This window comes from Indicator indicator, chromosome 11 (genome assembly GCF_027791375.1).
Source record: "Indicator indicator isolate 239-I01 chromosome 11, UM_Iind_1.1, whole genome shotgun sequence".
NCBI lineage: Eukaryota > Metazoa > Chordata > Aves > Piciformes > Indicatoridae > Indicator > Indicator indicator.
Window position 1 is genome coordinate 21,031,048 of NC_072020.1, and position 23,836 is coordinate 21,054,883.

General features: G+C 36.5%; 1 protein-coding gene across 1 annotated transcript in view; it reads left to right on the forward strand.

The window, feature by feature from the left end:
- Positions 1–23,836, forward strand: part of PHF14 (PHD finger protein 14) — a 142,635-nt gene that overhangs the window by 62,657 nt on the left and 56,142 nt on the right. The window contains exon 16 of the mRNA XM_054384818.1: positions 23,110–23,227. Within this exon, the coding sequence (XP_054240793.1) occupies positions 23,110–23,227 (118 nt within the window). The remainder of the gene's footprint in view (positions 1–23,109; positions 23,228–23,836) is intronic.

The following is a 23,836-nucleotide window of genomic DNA, read 5'->3' on the forward strand; positions in this document are numbered from 1 at the left end:
TAACGCTTGCTGTGAAGAAGAGATAAGAAAACCAACAGGCTTTTAAAACTCTAGTGGTAATTTTAATTTTCCACATTAAAGAACAATAAGTAAACTGCAAGACTTTTATTTTCATCAATTGTGAAAGCCTTGTCTTAACCATTTCTAATAGTTTTGAGAGCAGAATCACTGAACAGTTGATAGTGGTCGAGATCTCTAGAGCTGGTCTAGTTCCCATTCCTCTTACTCAAAACAAGGTCAGATAGAGCATGTCTCTGAGGACAGTGTCTAGCTGAGTTTTGACTGTCTCCAAGGATGTAGTCTCTGCAACCTGCAGGGGCAGCTTTTTTTCCTGTTGGTTTATCCCTGTTCACAAAAGAAAAATTCCTTTGTTTTAGTTTTTACCTGTTGCCTCTTGTCACTGGGCGCCACTAAGAAGTCTGCCCTTGTTTTCTCCTTTCATTATGTATTTATACACACTCAGAAGATACCCACTGAGCCTTCTCCAAACTAAATAATCTCAGCCCTCTCAGCTTCTGTTTGTATGACATGTACTCCAGGCCCTTCATCATGTTCATGTTCCCTTTGCTGAACTCATTACATGATCTGTACAAGCCCAGAATTTGACACCCTGCTCCAGATGTGATTTCACCCATGCTGACTGGAAGGAAAAAAGCATATTTGTTGTCCATAAAAGTAAATAAATTTTAAAAATTAATTTGTCTATTGTTTATAACAGGCAAAATTTGGTAATAGAAACATCTTCCTGCAGTCAGTGTAGTGGGTCATTAAGGCCACGAGGATGAGAAAATAGTTTAATTATTTGGCTCATTAAAATCCACGTTTTGGGAAAATAATGTCATAGTTGTAGTTTAAAAGGTTACTTCATTGGGCATCGTTGAGGACCACCAATGCTAACACGTACAACTTTCCACTGAAAGTTATCTGTGTTAGTGGAGGACTCCACTCTATAAGTTAAGGTTAGACATCTGAAGTTGCAAGTCCATCCTCTGCTCTCCCTTAAAACTGTTTTTTCCAAATGCTTTTCCAAATTCAGTGCATTAAAAGAGCATCCCATCTAGCTGCATATTTAAGTGGGCACCTGTTAAATTGCATTAAAAAAGCTGTATGATCTACCCTACCAGTGGACTGAGAGAGAGACAAAAGCTCCCAAAACACAAGTGTGAAGGGCTGTTTGCCAATTCCATTCAAGCCCAGAAAATAATAAATAACAATGTTAAAACACCACACTTCCTTGAAGCTAGGAAGGAGTTAGAAGTGCCAGGAGAGCAGATCTAGATCTACGTTAGAGGGGTGATGACTCTTTCCTGAGGGATGGAGAACATGAGGCCAGAAAGATTATCAGACTTCAAGTTATCCTTTGGTGGGTAGTGGGGGTACACCGCTGTTTTAACAGATGTTGAGAGTTAAAATTCCTCCCTTCATTCCAAAGAAAACTGGGACTACACTGACTTTCTGTAGAGTGACAGGATAATAATGGTAAAGGGTTTTTTTTCTGATACAGTTCCTAGTTCCTTTAAGACTTGATCTGAACATTAGGTGCCAGTTAGCCATTTGTTTCTAAGCTATACCAAACCCATTGTGGCCTTGGTATCACCTTGTAGGTGGTAGCTCACATCATAAGTATATCTATGTGTACACACTTGTATTTGGAGTGATCAGTGTAAGTGATAGGACAGCTAAATACATTGCTGTGTTCCTCTAGACTGTCATTTCCTCCTGATGATTCTCTGAAAGAAAATGACACCTTAAAAATAAATCACTAGCCTGTGCTGTGGGTTATAGGCAAACAACTTTTACACTAACGTTCATTCTGTTCTCAGTGTCCTTTTGCTGATGAGTCTCTTCTTCCTCACCCAGTAGCCATCATGCCTCTGATGCTGCCTAGCATATCTCGTGCAACCCCTGCCACGTTATCTGGGAGTGGTTTGTCTAAGGACAAGGCTATTATTTTGCTGTGCATTTTAAATGTTGCAGGTCATCTGAACTCACATGAAAATGCTGTGTAAATAAGCAGTGCTCTTGGCTAATTGGTCACATCTGCAGCACGTCTTTGGACCAAGGTCAGGCTAGACAGGTGTCTGAGCAACCTGATCTACTGGGGGATGTCACTGCTCACTGCAGGGGGGTTGGACTAGATGACCTTTGGAGGTCCCTTCCAACCCAAACCATTCAACGACTCTATGATTTGATTGCTGGGTGTTTATAATGCTGTGTGTTTTGTGGGAAGGGAAATTTGGATCAAGTTTACAGTGTATAATATTTGGTACCTAAATATTTTTTACTTTTTTTTTTTCATTTGGCCCTGCTTTCCATAGAAAACACGTGAGATATTTTTAAAAGACCTGACATTTTCCATTTGAAACATCAGTTAATGCTGTATGTACTTAGTTCTACTTAAATACCATATTGTCTCATTCCAGTGATGAAAGTACCTTCATATTTCATTCCAAATTAGCTTCTCTGTTCCATGAGATGCTTCAGAAAAAAATTGCCATGCTCCCTTCACTTTTACATTTACATTTTATATTAAGGCATGTATATGGGGTGCTAATTAACTTCTTCAGTAACGAAGACTGGTAAAATTCAGAATTTTCACTGATAAATACATAATATACATTTTTGAAGTGTGTTTTCTCTCATAAATACTTGTTGAAATGTTCATGTGAAGCTGGTGGGTTTTATAAGTTAAAGCGATAAGGTTCAAAATGTAACTCGTGTCAGCTTAAGCAAAGTTTGTCAACTAACAATGAGCTTAGTGAATATATGTAACAGATTATGTGGAAAAGAGGAAAAAAACTGTTTCCAGTTAAATATTGCTAGAGCTGCCTCATATTTGAGGTTTTTTTGTGTCTCTGTTGCATACTAAATATTGCAGATTCCAGAACTCGTTTGAAAGAAAACCATAATTGTGGGGTTTGTGTATTTCAGATTTATCCTGTTCTTAGTCTTTTCTTATTTAGAGACCTCTCAATGAAAAACGAATTGTGAAATTATAATGAATTGTGAAATTATAATGAAATGTGAAATGTTTGCCTTCTAAGTTAATCAGATACATTTTGAAGCACATTTTTCCAGCCTTTCTGTATCTGTCAATCAGTTTGCAAAACTTACTGGTCTCTGGAAAAAACAAACAAACAAAGGTTTAATGTTAGGATGAGTATTTTAAAATACAGGAATGGCTGAATGTCTTTTGTGTCCTTTTCCTTTCTTACTTTATGTTTTGCTTTGTAAAAGCATCTGGGAACTTTTTACTTAGAGTATTTAATATGTGAAGGCTTTTATTGTGGAGTTGTAAAATGTACATCAATGATATTAGTTTTCTGTGTTTTGGTGTTTCTTGTTTGTGGGGGTTTTTTTGTTTGGATTTTTTTTATTGTTTTTATTTATTGCTGTTTGTGGGGTTTTGTTGTTGCTCTTTGTTTGTTTATTTTGATGGCTACAAATATGCTTTAGGTATGTTCACAGGTATAAATCTTGCCCTCCTAACTTTCTCTGGCTTTTATTTGGTGAAATGTTAGTAGTGTCATGGTTTCAGTATAATACAAAGTTTCATTTCATTCAAAGAAAAGGGCCTCTGTTGTGAGAAATACCATTGAATTTGAGGATGATATCAGGGGCACAATATGTTACTATTTGTGCACAACAAGACTGATTATAAATCAGACTTGGACACCACTTAAAAATCTAGTATTTGTGTGTTAATAGTCAAGAGCTGTCTATAAGAGGGCAGGAAAGCAATTTTCTTATTCCTTGTAGACATGGGTAATCCCAGTGGATTGGAATATATTGAGATGGAGCAGACCCTGACTTGACAGCCAACAGCAGGAAAGAAGTCTTTTCCCCACGTCACAGTGGTAGGCGTGGAAGTCTGGGAGCAAGTTCTCACTATGCAGACTGAAGCATTAAGCACAAAGACTTCAAGCTGCCCAGCCCATTCTACATTATATCAGTTGAAATCAAATCCATATTTTTTCTGAACTGCTTTCCTGTACAACTGCTTTCTCTTTCTCTTTGGATCCATCTGGGGTTTTGCCTTCTGAATTTTGCCAGCACTCATCTTGCATATTTAGTTCAGTAAGAAGTTTCTTGCTTAACCAGAGAGACTTTCTGCTGGATTTCCTCATTTCCTGTACAGTGGAATGATGTTTCTCTCAGAGCTCTGAGTAAATCTTATTTTCAAAAAGTATCTCTTTCACTATAATCTCTTTTATGGCAGCCACCTGAAGGAGTCTGTGTAGCAGTTCCTTTGACAAGCCAGAGTTTCCTCTTCCAAAGCCCTGATAGCACTTTTGGTAGCCTTTGTTATGAAGTAGTAGTAAATTATTTTGTAAATTCTTTTGTAGTATTTAAACTGTAGCAGTGATAAGACTCACACCTCCCTTTGTTCTCCACTCACAATGTTCCAATAAGCAATAAAGTTTCAGTAGTACCATCAATCTTCTCAATCTGAACTATAAATAAAACTTAATCTTAATTGATTTCTGCATTTCTCAGTCATAACAGCAAGCACATCACAGATTTTGACCTGGACTGTGATATACAGCAGCTTGGTAAAGTCGTTCCACATGATGCTGTAGAGACCTGAATAGCTCAGAGGAGAACTGTTACAGTTTTAAGGTCTCTACGAGTGGGAGTTTTGGGAAGAAAAATCTTTGTAAATATATATGGAAGAAGAAATTCCTTTAAAAAGAAAGAAAAACAGCCATCTGTTAGCCCTGAATCTGTGTTCTAGACTAACAGACTTGCAGGAAGCCTTTACCTCCAGTAGGGCAGCTCACATGTACTATTAGACATGTGCTTTATAAAGCAAATGAGTGAGAAAACAGAATTCCTAATGTGGCTCATTTTGTGGAGCTCTGATAGTCATGCTTAGACTGTAATGTATTGAAGTCAAACAGTAGGTTCTAAATGCTCCACATTAAACCATCAATAGCTAATGACTTAGTGGCTTTGTCCTGCATTGTCATTAACAGCAGCATGAAAACCATGCAGACTTTGCAGCTCCTTTAGACCATGCTGGTGGTTGAGTGCTAAAAATTTAGATATTGGACTGAAATTTAGATTTTTCTTTTCAGAACTCATCTATTCCCAGTGATAAAGAGCCAGCCCACAAAAACTACATAATCTCCTTTTCTGTAAAATATAATAATAACAAACAACTTTAGACTTTATTTAATATACTGACATGGACAAAATATACTTAAAGATATTTTTTAATTAAAAATTACTCCCTTATTCAGGATTTTTTTATATCAAGTCAATCTTATATTACAATTTATTGTATTTTATCTCTGCAGCCTTCTTGTAGGCCCCCTTCAGGTACTGGAAAGTGCTATTAGGTCTCCCCAGAGTCTTCTCCAGGCTGAACAACCCACCTCCCTCAGCCTATCTTTGTAGCAGAGGCATTCCAGGTCCCTGATCATTTTCATAGCCCTCTGGATCCGCTCCATTGGTTCCCTGTACTTCTTGTGTTGAGGGCACCAGAGCTGGACACAGTACTCCAGGTGAGGTCTCACTAGAGCGAAGTGGCAGAATCTCCTCTCTTGGTTTGCTGGCCCTGCTTCTTTGGATGCAGCCTAGGATGCCATTGGCCTTCTGGACTGCAAGTATACACTGTCTGCTCGTGTCCAGCTTCTCATCCCAGTTTTTTTGGTCTTTGACCCAGCTAGTCATGTTTAATTGGTCAAGCATGTTTTGTGTGGACAGACAGCCTGAGGCTGACTGAGTAAAGTCTGACTTAATTCTGCACTAAAACTGTTTTCCCAATTTCTAATTTCACTTCATTTCACCTTCACAAAATAAAAGCAGAAAGAAGGGGGAAATAAATCTTCATCTGTATCAGGAAGTACCAGATGCTTTTCTTGTAAGGCAAAGTTTTACATTTCAAATCATACTTATTTAGGGGATCAGAAGTATTTTGAAAATGCTATTTCAGGTTTTTAAGAAGTACTGAGTCTTGCTTTGAAAAGACCAGCTTTTGCATAATTCAAAAATTAAAAATTCTGCCCTTGAACCGTTGTGTATTTCTGTTGATGAAATAGCTTTTTTAAAATTTCTGTGTTGGTACTGCCTTTTGCTTTTGTTGCGTTGACATTTTTGCACGTTAAGTCCATCTTTTTGGGTAAAATAATTGAACAGAATGTTTGACTTTGCTGTCAGGGCAGATACGCATTTATACAACTTCCCATCTGTTCCTTTTCAAAACAAGGACAGCAGAGAAACTGAGAAGAACTAAGCATGTGCTAAAGGCATTACATTGGAGATGGTGCATTGAGCTGCTAAGCTCCCCTGTCTGGGGACAGTTTTAGTTGTATTTTATCTTACTAACTTTATCACATGACTACATTTGGCTTTTTTGTAGTAATGTTCTATTGATGGAATCACAGAATGGTCTGGGTTGGAAGGGACCTCCAAAGGTCATCTAGTCCAACCCCCACTGCAGTAAGCAGGGGCATCCTCAACTAGATCAGGTTGTCCAGAGCCTTGTTGAGCCTCACCTTGAATATCTCCAGGGATGGGTCCTCAACTACCTCCCTGGGCAACCTGTTGCAGTATTCCACAACCCTCATGGTAAAGAACTTGTTCCTAACATCCAATCTAAATCTCTAATTTCAAACCATTGCCCCCTCATCCTATCACTACAGGCCTACATATAGGGTCTCTCTTCATCCTTCTTGTAGTCCCCCTTCAGGCACTGGGAGGCTGCTATTAGGTCTCCCTAGAGACTTCTCCAGGTTGAACAACCTCAGCTCCCTCAGCCTGTCCTCATAGCAGAGGTGCTCCAGCCCCCTGATCATTTTTGTTGCCCTCCTCTGGACCCAATCCATCAGGTCCATGTCCTTCTTGTGTTGCGGACTCCAGAGCTGGGCACAGTACTCCAGGTGAGGTCTCGCCAGAGGAAAGTGACAGAATCACCTCACTTCATCTGCTGGCCAGGCTGCTTTTGATGCAGCCTAGGATGCCATTGGCCTTGTGGGCTGCAAGCACACACTGTCTGCTCATGTCCAGCTTCTCTTCCATTTATCTTGCATTGCAGTACATTAAGGAAGATGACCCTTAGTCATTTGAAGAAGAGGCTGAAAAGCAGTTCCATTCATGAAAATATTTTTTTATATTAAAACTGAGGGCTTAATTTCCTTTTTGAATCTCCACAAAAGGCATCTTTTTGCAGCAACACCTTTTCTTAGGCAGCAGTTAGGCCTAATGTTTAGAATTTATACTCCAATTACTAGTCATTTATTCATTAAACTGAGAGACCTTTCATGAAATTCTGGTTTGCAATCTCAGAAAAGGAGACCTCCCAGCTACATATTGCTGGCAGCATCGATTGCCACATCCTAATTCAGCCATGGTTTCATTACCATATAATGGCAATTACATTATTCATCAATACTCAGTTGTCTGAGTAGCTGAAAAAGATCATTTCCTGAATCAGGAACAAAGGGACTCGAGTCGAAAAACTGAATTCTGGAGAAAATGTGTTGGTTAACGAATATACTCACACATATGAATCACTTGGAGTCTGAGTGTCAGTGTTCCCCTTAATTCCGATGTCATGAAAACAAGGTGTCCAATGTTTAGCAGAGCAGCAATCTACATGAACAGGAGCCATGGAGAGTGGCTCACTTGTGATCTTTAAGGTTCCTTCCAACCAAACCATTCTAGGATTTCTCCTCAATGCTTTGTTAACTCCCCATCTATACCATATTTTTTTCTTTAAGATTTATACTGTTTAAAATACACTTTAATTGTGAAGGTCCTACTGTTAAAACTGATGTAAACCAACCTTGTATTTCATACATAGCCATGTTTATAAATTGCCTTCATTGGGTATCTTTTGAACACATCTAAGTACTCAAAATAAGCACAGTTTGTTACAGTGTAGATTACTTGATTTTGTGAGGTTGATAATTAGTTTTGTACTGTCATGACCTTGTGTTATGTAAGCCTCAGTTCAGTACTTTGGGTAAGAGTAACAATAATAATTATAATAATTTTGTTCTATGACCTGTTTAACTATGTAATAAATGTGCTAGCAGTCACAAAATTTGATTGAATTGATGGGTTGGCATTCAGCTGAGTATATTTTTTTCTTGCAGTGAGCACAGGGATTAAACTTGAAAATGATCTGTTGTGTGCTCATTCAAAATGATAGCAGGAGGAAGGAAGATTTTTGCTTGAAGTGGAAAGGGATACTCAGTCCTTGCACATTGAATCAGATAGAGACAGCTGCAGAGGGAAGATATGCATTGCAAAAAACAGATCAATTGGATTCAGTCACATCCAAATGAAATTACATCACTCAATAACTTTCCTTTCAAGTTACTGAAATCTTCCTGGCCCAAATTTCTCTTGTCAAGTTACTGAGTTTTGCCAATGATTAAAGTATCTTGAAATTGCTTCGATAACATCCAGGACCTTGTTGTGACAAGGTCTGTAAATGCAGTCTCTTAAAAGGGAAAGATAGGTTTCATGCAGAGTATTGAGTGTATTGACTGAAATTTTACTTCATGGGTTCTCAGAAGCCTGTACTCACAAAGACGGTGCAGAATGAAGGGAATCATTTCACGTGTGTGATACCAGTATTTTATTTAATCTTTTGTATAGGATATGTCATTTCTTCTAGGCTTTGAAACAGTTTGAAAATGTGTTCTTATTTTGAAGTGGGCACAGGAGTACTTGGAGAACAGCATTCTGTAAAGATCAAAACCACTGCTAGTCTTGTTTACCTTAGTCAATGCGTTTGTGTGGTGACCAGCTCTGAATGTGGCTATTTCTCCACCAATGTGCCCTTTATCAAAATGAAGTAGAGCCTTTCTGTTCCAGTGGTACCTCAGATGCTGCGACTTTTTGTCCTGCAGATAACTTTTTTTACAGACTACTCGGTGTGTGTATTAGCAAATAGAAATCTGTAGCCATTCAGGAAGCATTTATTAATATTTATAGCTTGATCAGTACTGACAGGAGCTGAGGTAATTAACAGTTGTTTTGGGGGTCTGATTATTTTTTTTTTTCTCTCCACTAAAGAGCTCTGTAACTCTCATCTGTTTGATGAAGCTGTGGGTCCACATCAGTTCCTGGGATTAAGAGGTGTATCTTGAACAGCCTGAATTTTAAAAATGCATATTGCTTATGTCAGCTTCAGGTGGTTTGGTGATTACTGCAGATAGGATTCCTTGCTTTCTAAAACTGGTCTTTGTCAGCACTTCTTCAATAATTAAATAGCTCAGTTTTCCTCTTTTTGATTTACCATCTTACCTCATTAAAGTCTTCCTTAAATACTTTTTTAGTCTTGACAGGCTTACCTGGTGGGAGAGTTCTGATAGTTCAGCATCGGTAATGTACGCTGAAGCAGCTTCCAATCTGCAGACCTTTGAAGATAAACTGAACTTACACTATGGTTGCAAATGTAATTTACTTGTGGACGGTTAGCAGCCAAAACCAGTTGTTTTGACAAGAGATATATAACCTGATGAAATGAAAGCAAATGTTGAAATAGCTAAAAAAAAAAAAAAGGATTGAAACTACTAACTTAAGCATTATGTTTGTCTGGAATTTGTACTTTTCAGTAATTGCTACATAAATGAAGAAGTCCTTTGGCAATTCCAGTTGATATTATTGAAATAATCTGTGGAGATTCTTGTGCAGTAAATTCCTATGAAAAGGGAATTTGCACATACATAGGCTCTCTGTATTACTGAGGAAGCAGATTACAGCTTCCCTCCCTAAGGAGGACAGTGAAAGAGATTGATGTGCTTCTCTCCCTTTGTGCCAAAACATGAAGGAATATGCCTTCAGAGTTATTTTTGTCCTGGAATGGAGAGTTGGGAGAGAGCAACCCTTCTATATGCAACTGAGAACCTTCCTGTTGAAAGCATCTATAATGCCATTACCTGTGATGCTTTTTTCTAAATGATATTTGTTCCATATACTCATGAGAAAGGAAAACTCTTCATTTTTACTCACAGCCCTTATTTCAGATGTATGTGTTCAGTATATCCTTTTCCTAGGCTGCTCTGGGTGCTGCAGACAGTAGAAATTAGAATGGATGTATAGAAATGGAGGAGTTCTGTGGATGAGGGAAAGTTGGGAAATGGTATGTAGGAGTGAGAGAAAAGCAAAAGCAGAGACTAGAACAGGAGAAATGTCATCTCTGTGGGAGATCTCAGGAAAAATTTTTAGTGAGTAGCTCTCCATAATCACTAGTGAGTTAACAAATGAGTGTGTGAGTTACAAGCTTTAAAAAGCTGTAGTACTTACCCATTTAGATTCCTCTGCCTTTTACCAATCTGTTGCTGGTTAGAGCTCTGTTTAATCAAAGGTTGTAGTGATTCCTTAATTAAATAGTACTTTTGAGATGAGAGGGATGTAGATAACCCTAGATCATGTAAAAATAAATTATGTGAAGTCAATTTTTTTTTAAATTGAAAAGAAATGAAAAAATTATCCAACCATTTAAAAAGTAAATTAACTTTAATTTATCAGTAAATATAATATTCTTTAAAATTTTGTGATAGGTTGTTAGTACAAAGAAATAAAGGACTCACTAGAGTAGGTATAGTTTACTTGCATTTCCTACTTGGTGCCTGTCTTTTTACAGCCTTGCCTTGCTTGAGTACTACAAAAAAAATCAGGATCTTGGCTTTACTCTACAGTTACAAGTTTCCTCTGGGAACCTTGTTTGTCTTTTCTTACTTTGATTTGTGAACCTATTGTTAAAATTTAACTTACTATTTTATTAATTAAGCTGTGAAGTTTATTTCCTATATAAAAGTATATGTTTCAACTAATCAAAATTTTGCATTAAAATAATTTATAATTTTTTTTTATCTGAGTTAATTATAAGTACATATACACACACATATGTATCTGTGCACACTCATTTTGAGAAACAGAAATAAAACCTTGTATAAAAGGTATAGATCATGTCCAAACCTTTCTAGCCCAGGCAGGGCATCCATAGCCTGTCACATTCTGATGATGTGACTTTGATGGTACTGTTGCAGCTACTTACACTGTTGCTGACAGAGGTGGCAGAAAGATTTTGAGCTTATCTCAAATTGTTTATTGATGCTATCCTTAATATTTCTGCACTTGAATGTGCACTCATGTCAACCTCACCCACTCTGAGGTGATCAGATTAAAAGCAGTTGCACTTTGTAAGGGAAGAGGATTGTAATGGCTGTTAAAAATACTTCTGTTTAGCAGCTCAGCTTTTCTTCACTTTTCTTTATAACTTCAAAATTGGGTTGTAGTTTTGCAGTTCAGGACATGTGATTTAAAATTCTAATCATGTCCTGAGTAAGAGATGAAATGAGAATTGAATTTATGTATGCTGCTTTCTTATTGACCATCTAATTCTTGGACTTAAAATCCTTACACTCAAAATTAACATTATCCTTTCAAAGAACTGTTGTTGGAACACTAAGTGACACTATGGCTTCTGTTCATCAGATTGGTTTAGTTTTGTTGTTTTTTTTTTATTAAAGTGTGATAACAGCTTAGAATTTCTTTTTAATTGCAATTCTACTTTAATACCTTCCAAAGTAGATACCAAAAAAAAAAAAAAAACCCACAAAAAAACAGTGGAGACTTTAAATAGGTCTTCCTTTGAAAACTGATGTGTATTTGATATGCCAGCACAGCTTGAAGACATAATTCTTTTTCTTTGTATTTGCTGTGTTAATTTGCCGTATTTCAAGTTGTTTTAAAGAGTCTGCTGAACATAGAGAATCAGCACTCTAAAATGTATTCTTTCAAACATTCTTGAAAAGTCATGAGTGTCAAAAGACAGGAAGTACAAGTAGGAAAGAAAAACTATGAAGACTTTTGAGTTATTGCCCCAAAGTCATTGTTTCAGAAGTGACTAAAGCTTTTTGTGTTCTGAATTGTTAACAGTGCCTTATGAAAGAAACCCTCCCTTACTTGATGCTTCCAAAATCCTAAGACATTTTCCTTCAAGTGCTATTCTATAAAACAAGCATTTTTAAGGTACACAGTACCCATGTTGTTTGTGCTTGTTAAGTAGTCAATCCCACAGCTGCATTTCTTTGGGTTTCAAACCTGAGGAAAATGCTAGCTTCACAATCAAGCCTCTTTGTATTAAATTGTTGCTTTTATGATTAAAAACAAAAGAAAGAATAACTTCTCTGTCTTATGGTGGACTGTCTTTGTTCTTTGAGCTGTATTGAGAAAAAGTTAAAAGGATGCTATACTTAGTCTGATGTTTTGACACTTAGAGACTCTTGGAAGTTTAGTATGAGTATCTTAAACTGTTTGGATCTGGGCATACACATTGCTTGAATTTAGTGTAATGTTAAATGTTTCATAAGACAGAGCAGAGCTGCTATGATCTTTCAATGTTAATATTTTTTTCTTATCACTTTACTGTGTAGATACCCTTCATGAGACACAACCCTGCCACAACTCATCCTCGGAGGCAATCGTGGAAGCCTTTTATAATATGATTTTTAAATGTGGATAAAGCTCTCAATAGAGTACCTAAAGTAAAGGAGAACAGCTACCTTGTCTCTACTATAAGCTTATTATGACAAAAAGTTGAGTTTGCTTGTCAGGCTTGGATAGAATGTAATTGATTGGTTTGTTACTTGGACTGACAAGGTAGTTAATTTGCCTGCATTTTTTTTGCACTAATCAGGAACATTTCGTATGTGCATTGTTGAAAAATCCCTGGATAAATGTCTTGTCAGAAATGTCCTATTAAGTAATGTCTTTTTCCCCCTGTGCTTCGAATGGCAAATGATGTTATGCAATGCTTGGATTCACTGAAGAGTGACAGAAGCCTGTGGGACTTAAATATTATGGTGATACTGAATGAAATAAGCAACGGTTTGCCGTCCGCCTGCTGCTCTGCTTATATCCACTCAAATAATTCCTATATAGAACACCATGTTGTACAGAGACTTTACTGTAAAAAGGATTTGTTTCCTTGATAAAACAAAACAAAACCGATGTTCAGTGGTAATGAGACCTGTGAAACACTTGAAACTTACTATACTGAAGGAATAGATTTGCCACGGAAAAATTGATTTTATGCTTAATTAGTGTGAACTAATTGTTCCTGACTTCAGACACCCAAGTGACTAGAACTATATCTATATTGCTATCTGAAGAATTTTTAAGGAAAAGTTTGAGTATCTGCAGATACTTGGCTTACTTCTCTGGCAGTGTTCAGGACAAGCTTATCTCTTCACTATACAGATGTGTAATTGTTATGTAAGTTGGGGAAGGAGTGAAGAAGTGATCACACAGCGTGACAGCTGAGATCTTCGTCTTCGTCCATATATATCCTGGTAGATGCAGACATAGTGTTTTGATCTACAAATGGTACTGATCCAGTTCTTAAATCTACAGTAGCAGTGTGTTGACATCTTCATCGTTTTCATCTTGAACTTGCTTGGAAAAACTCTGCTCAAATACAGTCACACTTGTAACTTTATGACATATAATCTTTCACTTTCTTGAGATATGGTAGTTTTTGTCATCTTTCAAGGCACATTTCCATTTGAAAATATTTTTTAAACTTGAGAAAAAAAATAAATGCTGTAACAAGTAATAGGAGAAATATACAAATTTGTGTATACTTATCTACAAGTCGTATCTTACCAGGGCATTTCATGTTTGGATATTATATGAAATAAAATTAACCTGATGTCTAACACGTCGTTTTGTTTTAAAAAGGGGATGGGATGATAACAGAGTAAGATTTTTGTCTGAAATATCAAAGATACTTACCATTCTGTATTGGCAAGGAACAAAAAGGCACTTGGAAAATAAATTTCCAGTAAACATTCAGGCAGGAATTTGATCATTAAGAAGCCATGAATCTGTTTAGGAAGAAAAAATAAAGTTTATTGACTTGTCCAGAATTCCAGAAGTACAAAGTTATATCCAAATGCCATACTAAAGAATGGGGGAGGGGAAATGGTTTGCCTGTACATCATGCTGAGTTCAGGGGGAAAAAAGAAATTAATGTTTACTGTGATTTATGATCAGTTACTAAAGTAACACAGTCAAGGTACTGTAAATAAGAGGGAATGATAAATGCACCATGTCTTGGCTTTAATAAGACTTTTTAAATACTTCTCTGTGTGACATTCTGCTAAATAAGGTAGAGAGATACTCTGTTAATTAAGCTGCTATAATATATGTAGCTGTTTAGAAAAGTAGACAAGTTACCATGGACTCACTGTTAAATGACATTCCACTCACTGACTTCCACTCAGGACTCTCCTGGATTCTGTATTATTATATTTTTGTTGATTTTTGCTTTAGTGTATTAGGTGCTAAAATAAAGTGTTTGCTTACATTTGCAGGTGACACCAATGTGATGTGAGGGACCACAGTGTTAGAATAAAAAAAAAAAAAAAAAAAAAAAAGTAAAATGTTAAGCAAGCAATCCAGTGCAGTAAAGGAAAAGGCACATCAGTGTTTAGTACATGACCATGATACAAGGAGGTAACTAGTTAGAGGAAAACATCTGCAAATAAAGATTGTGTGGAGGAATCTGGAGCTCAGACTGGTCATAAATTAAACTGATCATACCTGAGATGTACAAAGAGAGGTGCTGCATTTAACACATGAAAGTAGTCCTGAATATTCAGAAGACTAGTGGTATCTCACTCTTGGGAAAGCCTCAGCTGGCATATTCTATACACTTTGGCAAGAAATATGCAGAGAAAGTCCAAAGTAAGCTGAGTTGAATGATAAGAGGACTACAGGGGGGGGCATAAATGAATAAAAAAAGCTTAAAATTGTTGGATTTCTTCAGTGTAGAGAAGTCTGGGGAATCTTGTCTTCAAACAGCCTAAATTAATACAAAGAAGATGAAGAGAGAAATTGCTGCAAAGAAGGGGAAAAAATAAGTTGTTCTTCAAATCCAATCAGTCTAAAAATAAGATGAATTGTAGCAAGATGATTTGGGTTAGGCAATAGAAAGTTTTCTTCAAATAACTAGAGAAGTTTGTTAGGGAAGTTGAGTAGTCTTTGCTATTGGAGGATTTTGATGACAGACTACTGTGTGTTTGAAATTTACTTTAGTATTGTTGATACACCCTGGGCATGCTTGATATCCTAAGGTGATTTCCTGGTGTATTTTATATGTTTCTTCCTCAGTTCAGCTGGTCTGTAGGATTCTGTTCCTTCCTTGACACTTTGTTTTGACATTAACTAGTTTAGTTCTCACTCTCTCTCATTTGTATGGGTCATTATGTCACTTGCCTTACTTTTTCTGGAAAGCAGATTTTACACTTGGTATTTCACCTTTTGAAAGAAGTTTGATGGCAGTATTCAAAATGGTGATGGGACAACTCTAGTAGTTCAGAACCAGTACACCATTCAGTACGGTCATTAGTCTGAATACCTGGGAATGCCATTATGGATGTAATCATGTATTATGATAGGATCTATTTTAGAAAACCTAAATGCATAGTTTTCTTAAATCTCACACTCTTCAGTTTATCAAGGTGGTTATCCTTAGTCTCTCAGAATGTTCTAGTTTTCCCAAGAAAGAATAAATTTTGGACTTTTTTGGGGGTCTGTAATTTCTTAGCATTTTCTTAATGCATGCTTGGGAGGCATTGTCTTCAGAGAACTATAAAATACTGTAAATAAAAGTTCTACACAGTAGCTGTGTAATATTAACAAAAGGAAACACGTTTGACATAGTGTTTAGAATAGAATCATAGAATCAGTTAGGGTTGGAAGGGACCACAAGGATCATCTAATTCCAGCCCCCCCTGTTTACATCAATATAATCTCTTTAATGATTTTTGCAAAATAATTTATCAGAATGAGTTTTGTAGTTGGGGGTGGGTGAAGACAGACAGAGAGAGAGGGGTGAACATTTCTTGCTGGAAGAAAGCTGTTCACACAGGTATAGTAAATAAAGTTTCTTTATAGCATTGTTTACAATTCATTGGGTACATGCAAACTAAATTTCATAAAATAGATGACTTGTGGACCATTCAGAAAGAAAGGTTACATAGGAACGTCATATAACAATAACTAATAAAATTCTTCCTTATGTATAAATCACCAGTGGTAGGTTTTTGGATTTGGAAGGCTGGTTGTTAGTTTTAGTATTAAAAAGTGGGAGTTAAATCAAGTGGGAGAGGTGGCAGGTTTGGGTTTAGCATAATAAACCTAGCTACACAAATGTCTGCCAGATTAATGTTTCTTTTCTTTTGCAGATTTATGTTATAATTGATTGACAGCATTTGCCAGTTCTGTTAAAATGAAGTTTTTGATGTTTAGGTTACTTGATGTTAAGCATCTGCAGGAGTGAGGAATAGAAACTACATAAATGTTTTTCTCCTTTTGAATTTATGGGTAGAGTGTTTCATTTACAGTTTACCAAAGCAGAATTTCCTAGAGGTCAAAGCCACAGAAATTCATGCTGTGGTGTATTATAATTAGTGCTAAGTACAGGGTCAAAAAACAAGCAAAACCAAACAAAAACAAACAAAAAAAAAAGGCAACTTATTTTATGTAACATGTTGAAAAGTGTAGCATAGATTCTTTGAGTGAGTGAAGCCTTTTCCATGGGATTATTGTACACTGAAGAGAAAGGAGCAGTCATTCTATTAATGCCCTTGAGTTTGGGTACAAATTTGAGTTAGAGATGATACAATTCCCATGTCCAAAATTGTATAGGTGTTTTACTGTGAAGCTCCTGTTACCTGGAGATCAGTGAGCTCATCCTACTCTATCAGGCCATATGTCCATCTTGCCCATAGATGGTCACCGTCAGTGGTAGAAATAAAAACCAGAATTTAATAATCTTCCTGCATCTGATTTATTCTCTCACCTTTCATCAATAGCCATGCCACCTTTCCAGGCTTAACAGATCCATTTATTGTCTCATCTAACATTATCAGCTGTTGAAGCCAGGGACTTCTTTTATATGTCTTGTACTTGGTGTAATAGAATTTTGAATGTGGCTTTTAATTACTTTGTATAATACCATTAAGAATTATCCTTCTCAGAAAGAGTATTTAATTTACTTAAATCAAAATTATGGAAATAGTAGAATCCAGAAAGGGGTAGATGGGAAGGAGCATCTGGAGGACGTTTGTTCCAGCCACCCACTCAAAGCAGGATTGACTGCAAAGTTGGATCTAACTCTGAAATTAGATTCAGTTCCTGTAGAGTGATGTGTGATTGAATTTTTAGCATCTCTGGAGATGAGAGCCCTTCAGGATAGTGAGTAGCTCTGTTTGAGGAGGCTCTATAACTGGGTTCTGTCCTGGTTTATATCCAGTGTTGTATGTGTGTACAGTCACATAAGAGTTTTAGTGCTGGAATCTCTCTCACTTCTTGGTGGTCACTAAAGCTTGGCTGGCCTATGTGAGAAGACTTAAATTATCCTGGTGCTAATAGATACTTCAAACTGTTACCTGGAACAAAGACTGCAAGATGACTTGAGCATCCATTTTTAGCTGTTACCCTGCATTCATGCACGTAACAAGTGCAGATAGCAGGAAGAAGAAAACCAGCATTTTCCATGTTATATTTAATATGTTTTTCTCATTTGGCAGTATTCTGGCTAGAAACAAAAGAGCTGCTAAAGAGCTAGACCTTTTATTTTAAGAGTCTTAAATACAGTGTTTATGTCACTTTTTGTTTGTGCTTGGTCTGTGACATATCAGAGCAAAATGAAAACAATTTCTGTTGGAATCCATGGGGCTAGATTGGAAGAGTTTTGGTGTAGAATGTCAGGGTTAAGATACAAAAGTATCTTGACTTGTCTTCACTTTGTTTCAAGAGATGTCAGAAGAGAAAGGCTAGAAAGAAGATTGTTTTCCACATATTTCATAATGAAAAAGTGCTGTTCTTCTGGGTTCTCCTTCAATAAATAGAATACAAGTACTTGTTGACAGCATTAATAACAGTACACTAAATGTATGATTATGCAGTTATTTCACCATTAGATCTTTAATTAATTTTGCTACCTAAATAAAGGCACAGGAAAGTGCTGTCTTTGACATTGCATACAAGAGTTGCTGATATAACCCATGCTATAGTATTCCTTCCTGACACCCTGAATTTATATTTTTTGTGGTCTAGTTGCAATTACTTTGGCACAGGAGCGCTCCTCACCTGGTCCGGTCCAAATTCAGTCCTGCTTCTATGCTTTGAATTCACTTGAGCTACGTTAGCTCACTCTCGTTTTTTGGGGCATGCTTAATTGGATCTATCATACAGCCACTAACAAGAAACAAAATGATGATGGTGCCTTAAAGTGTCATAGCTGGTTTTGAGCTGTTCATCTGAACCCAAGAATGTGCTGCAATTTAAAATGACTCCCCGTGCATCTCTCCAGCTGTTTGCAGTTTCAGAGTGTCTCAGCTCTTGGACATTGAGGGATTAAAGGGAAGAGAGATCAGTGCCTGAGAAGAAACAGCTGTTCCTCAGGTGGTAAGAGCCTTTAGTCAAAAATGAGGTCAGAACAAGCCAACAAGGAGAGATGCAATAGTTAAATCCACACAGGTGCTAGAATAGCCTTTCTGTTCATCCCCCCCAGCTAGTGGGGGGCATCCACCCCACTGCATTTCTCTAAGGATTTAAAAATTCTGCATTAGATTAGTTCTAGTTTTTGTTCTAAATTATTCTAAGTTTGCCAGAGAAAGGCTTACATAAGAAGTTTGCTAATTTTAATGGTGATGATAGTTTGTCAATGTGTATCAGAGCTTTATGTCTTTTTTTTTTTCATTAAGGTAAATCTCCCTAAGACATTGTGATGAACAGGGAGCAGTATATATATTTTGCAGTTTTGTGTTCTGTCCAACATGGTACATTTTGGCATGGTGCTGCAGATGATGCTCAATGATGTGTACATAAGTGGGAGATTTTTCTGTAGTCTCTGAAGCATATTTGGAAAGTTGTATTTAAAGATTAGCTTATTAATGTTGTGTTTCAGGGACATGTAGGTAATTACTTTTACAGCTATAGTTGAGTGATGCTGTCTTGTGAATGCAAAATAGGTTTCTTCGCTCTAGCTGAATCAGCTCTTTGTGGTTTTCCATGATATTAACCAGTGACTTATGAATGTGCCAGTGCTGGGCAAGTTTTGCATTTGCTGTTGCTCTGCAAAAGCACAGAGGTCTTTTTCCCCAGGTGCTCACAAGAAGACTTCTGCAAGCCAACTGATAAGACTCCCTCCTGTGCAGGTAGATGCAATGTAATGAAATTGGATGTGTGTGCTGGGCTTTGTAAATAAAATGAGATTGACCCCAGCCATTATCTTATTTATCTCATTTACATTGTAAAATCAGTATCTACACTATTGATTAGAGCATAATTAGTTAATTGTGAACAGGAAAATGCAGAGTTATGTAGGGCTCAGGCACAGCCAGCTGTACTGAAAAAAAAACCTAATAAAAACAATCCAAGGGCATAAGCAGATGGAGATCACTTTATTAAAGAACAAAGACTTTTTTTCAGGGATGGAAATGCCTCATCAAGCTTTCTTGCTGTGAAGATGCAGCTGACCTGTGTTCTATACTTTTATAAGTGAAAAGTTTTTCCTTACTATTTTTAAAATGTATTAACCTAAGTCTCTTTCAGAATTCATTCACCTTTCTACTTCACTCCTCATTTTCTCAATGCTTAGTGGACATCTATCTATCCTCATTAATTGCTGGACCAAGGAACACAGCGATTTCTAATTTTGATGCATAAAGTAATTTCGGGCTTGTTAAAACGTTTGATGGTAAGCAATTACCTGTCAGAGGTAATTTAGGAGGTTAGGTTGGCTTGTCTTTGTGTGGAGCTCTTCTTTTATTTTCACAAAGTATTCACTACAGATGGTGGGCAGGCCACTGAAGATGGCTGTGGACTTAATTGCATTTGTAAATCGTGTGCTTCACCACTGAACAAGTTATCCACAAATATGAAATATAAGATAAAATAAGCAAGATAAAATATTTGCTAGTTTGACTGCTTTGAAGGTGTGACCTTGAATCCACAAAGGTAAAAACTTTCACTAAAATTCTGAGATGGAGAAAATGGTTTCTTTCCCTTCTCCCCTCCAGCTCAATAGTTTAACTTGTACTATTAAGCCATCTTCAGGATGGAAGTGGGTGATATTTGTAAATGACAGTGCTGTGTGTCTCTTTTGCTCTGTACATGTCCCTTCTGTGATTGATCTGAGTGCATTTACCAGAGACCTGCACAACTGTCAGCAGGACACCTTTTGTGACCCAACAATTTCGTTCCTTAATTAAGTCGAGAGAAATCCTTCTTTTGTGTTGCTTTCTTATTTTCTGAATCTGACAGTGGATTTTCTATCATTTTGTGTTTCTACACAAAAGAACACAAGTAAATATGTGGGGGCTTAATCTCACTTTACTTGTGTCATTTCGACCTAGGTGTAAGGTTTTGCATTGGAATTGGGAATTAAGAATGCCAGTTTTGTTTTCTGTACTGTGATGTGTGTAAAGCTTCACATAGTGTCCCAAGTCAGCATCAGCAGATGAGGGTTACCAGACAGCTGGGGCATCATCTTTAACCAAGGTGCAGTGTCTGTTCATCCGTTTTGCCAGCGTCGTGCTGTGGCTGCTTCACCATCAGGGAATTTGCGTTTCACAGTGCAGAATTTGTATCCCAATAAAAAGCAGCATGGAGGAAGTGTTTAAAAATATTTGGTGTAGTTTCATTTTTATCACCAGCCAGCTTTTTATGTTTTGACATATGAAAATATGCTTTTGTTATTTGCATTTTTTTCAGGCTGTGCAGATGCAGATAGAAGCTATTAGCATCTGAAAACTTTCACAGATATTTTTAACTTCTTCTAGGAAAAGGCAATTTTTCTTTAGCCAAACTAAACAGCTTTCATGTAACAAAAATCAATGACAATAAATAGTAAAAATGTTTTCAGCTTTAACATGGCGCATCCAGATCTGTATTTAATTTCATAATGTTCTGGGTTTTTTCCTCCCAGCTTTGCTAACTCTCTCTTGCTAATGTGCTTCTGAAACACATCTGAAGCTGCAGTCAGGAAATGCCACATTCTAGATACAAAATGGAAAAGATGTAAGAAGTGCAATTTTAAATGTAAAAATGCTTGTGTTTATAGGCCACCGCTTCAGGAAAAATCTGAATTAATACTTTTTTGAAGTCAGATGCATATTTTAGGATTAATCTCTGAAAACACACTGAATCAGTCAGAAATAGTGTGATGCTTTATTTGGTGGTAGAGGATCCCAAAGAGTTTTCAAGACAGGAGTTCTGATAAGCACTGATGAAATGCAAGCATTTACATGATTATGATTCTACATACAGAAATAGGTTAGTAAAAATATATTCCTTTACAGATGTGAACACTGAGGCTCAAAGGAGGCTTAATCTTTGCTGAAGGTCACTCATGCTGTTGGGGTGAAGGAGTGTGACCTGTGACATCTCCCACTCTATCTTCTTCTTATTTTAATATGACTTTCACAAGAAATAATACTGCATATATTCCTGACTGTAATTCATATATTTCTACGTTAGAACTCTTCTTCGAAAATTGAAAATGGTTAAATTTTTTTAAAGTGTTTTATGTGAGCTGGTATTAAATTATTACTAAACAGTCCTAATGATATGGATTGTATTATGGTATAATCTGTTCTTGAAAATACCAAACAGAAGTCATAGGTAGGTTATTGCTTTTAATTTCTATTTAGTGGAGCATAATACATGTAATACTCCTGCCAGTGCTCGAATCTTAACATGTAACTGCTAAGAACAGAAGGCTTCTCTGGCAAGCACAGCCTTCACAGCCAGGGCAGAAATGTTTACTTAGGTTAGAGATTCGTAATCAGAAAATGGTTACTTCTTTTTATTTGGAGACTAATCCTCAGAGAAAAGTCACATGAACATTTTCTCCTGTTAATAGAGCAGTGTGTTGTGTTAGTTGAATCCTTTTTCTGTGATGCACTGGGCGTTCTGCTGATAAATTATATCCCTCTGTCTTTGATCTGATGGTGCCTGTGCCATGATGTTATTGCAGTTTGGGAGACTTTTGTGTTTGCATGTTTTGTAGAGGAGAAAATGAGTGGCCAGTGAAGCTGGGAAAGAAAGTGTAGGGGATTTCTTAGAAAATTTGATTTTAAACATTTACTCTATTTCCTATTTTTGGATCATTAATACTGCCTTTAATTCAGAGCTTAAGGGCATTTAATGAAGAGAATATTTTAGAGGAAATTTGAAAAAAAGCTTTCTTTTTCATAGAAATTATTCTAGGGGATATACAATGAAAATAAAGTTTAGCAGGATATATGAAAATCTTTATTATTTGCTTTAAAAAAATCTCTTATTTTGGGCATATAATTGTACTGATTTAAAAATCCTTTCCTGAAGCACTTGTTATACTGTAGCAGCTCTTCAATGCTGGAACATTAAGAGGAAGAGAACAGCAATGCTGCATGTTTTGAGCTTTTAATGCAGACCATACATAGCATAAAATGCTAATGAGAGGTTTATTAAAAAATAACTTTAAATCCTTGTGTGGATTTATAAGTGAAAGATCACAGTGAAATCTTTTTAAATGAATGCCTCTTTCCAGAAAATTCAAAGCAAATCAGGAAATGTTTTTTGCATTCATTTATCAACCACAAAGTCCTATCGTAAAAAATCCAATTTGTAGCTGTAAATTATACTTGAATTGTTGAGTGTGTGAGAAAATACATCAGAATTTGCCTTGCAAAAAGTAGATGTGTAACATGGTGTCTTTAAACTCTGAACTGAATATTGTCACTGCCTAAAAAAATCCCACAAATTTCTGAAAACAAATGGCAATGAATGGCATTGAAATATCTAAAACATTCATCTGATTACATATTTTTTTCTTTAATTTGCAAGTCTCTGAAATGTCATTTGTGTAAGATGATGACAAAGGTGATGTATGAGTGTATGCATCAGGATATTCTTAATTAGCCAGATCCTACCTGAAGTGACTGTGTTTAAGAATGTCCCTTGTAGAAAATAGATTTTCTGTATCATGAATCAGTCAGTCTTGTGCTAAGAACTGGAGGGAAGCTCAGTCTAAAATAGCATAGAAGGGTCATTTTATATATAAATACCTATTTTGGTTTTGTGTTGCAGATGTGATGAATGCAGGCTTTGCTACCATTTTGGCTGTCTAGACCCTCCCTTGAAAAAGTCTCCTAAACAGACTGGCTATGGATGGATTTGTCAGGAATGTGACTCTACGTCCTCCAAAGTAAGTTAAATCATCCTGTGAAATAGTTCAAGTATTCTGGTTTTAGCAGTCTTGCTTAGCATCTGAAGTTTTTGTTGAAATGCTCTACATAGATGTGCTCTGAAATACAGCAGAAAGTCATTAAATAATGATTTCAGAATCTCTGTAAAACAGGTAAAAACCAGAATGTATAAAAATGGAAATAATCAATAAAGAGAATTTTGTGATCCCAGTTAAATGCTTTTTCTCTCAAGTTAATTCTGTCTGAGAAAGGAGTGGGTCTGGATACTGTATCAGGATTGATATTGTTATTGACAAGTGAAAGTATTTCAGGAGTAGTACAAAATCTAAACCTCTAAGGACAGAGATAGAAAATGCATGCTTTTCTGTATAAATGGAGATTATTTGAATTACTAAACCTGTTTGTTTTTTGTTTTTCCGCTGGAAAATCGTATGAAGGTCGTTAATACTTTATATTAATTGGTATGTCTTGATCAAATATAACATTGTAAACCTAGAGCTAAGTTTTTGACGTGAGTTAACTCTCTTTAATGATATTGACACTATTAGTGTGCTTCTGTAGTACTGACTTTTTGAAAAATAAAGGTTTTTGATTCTTTGTCTGCACAG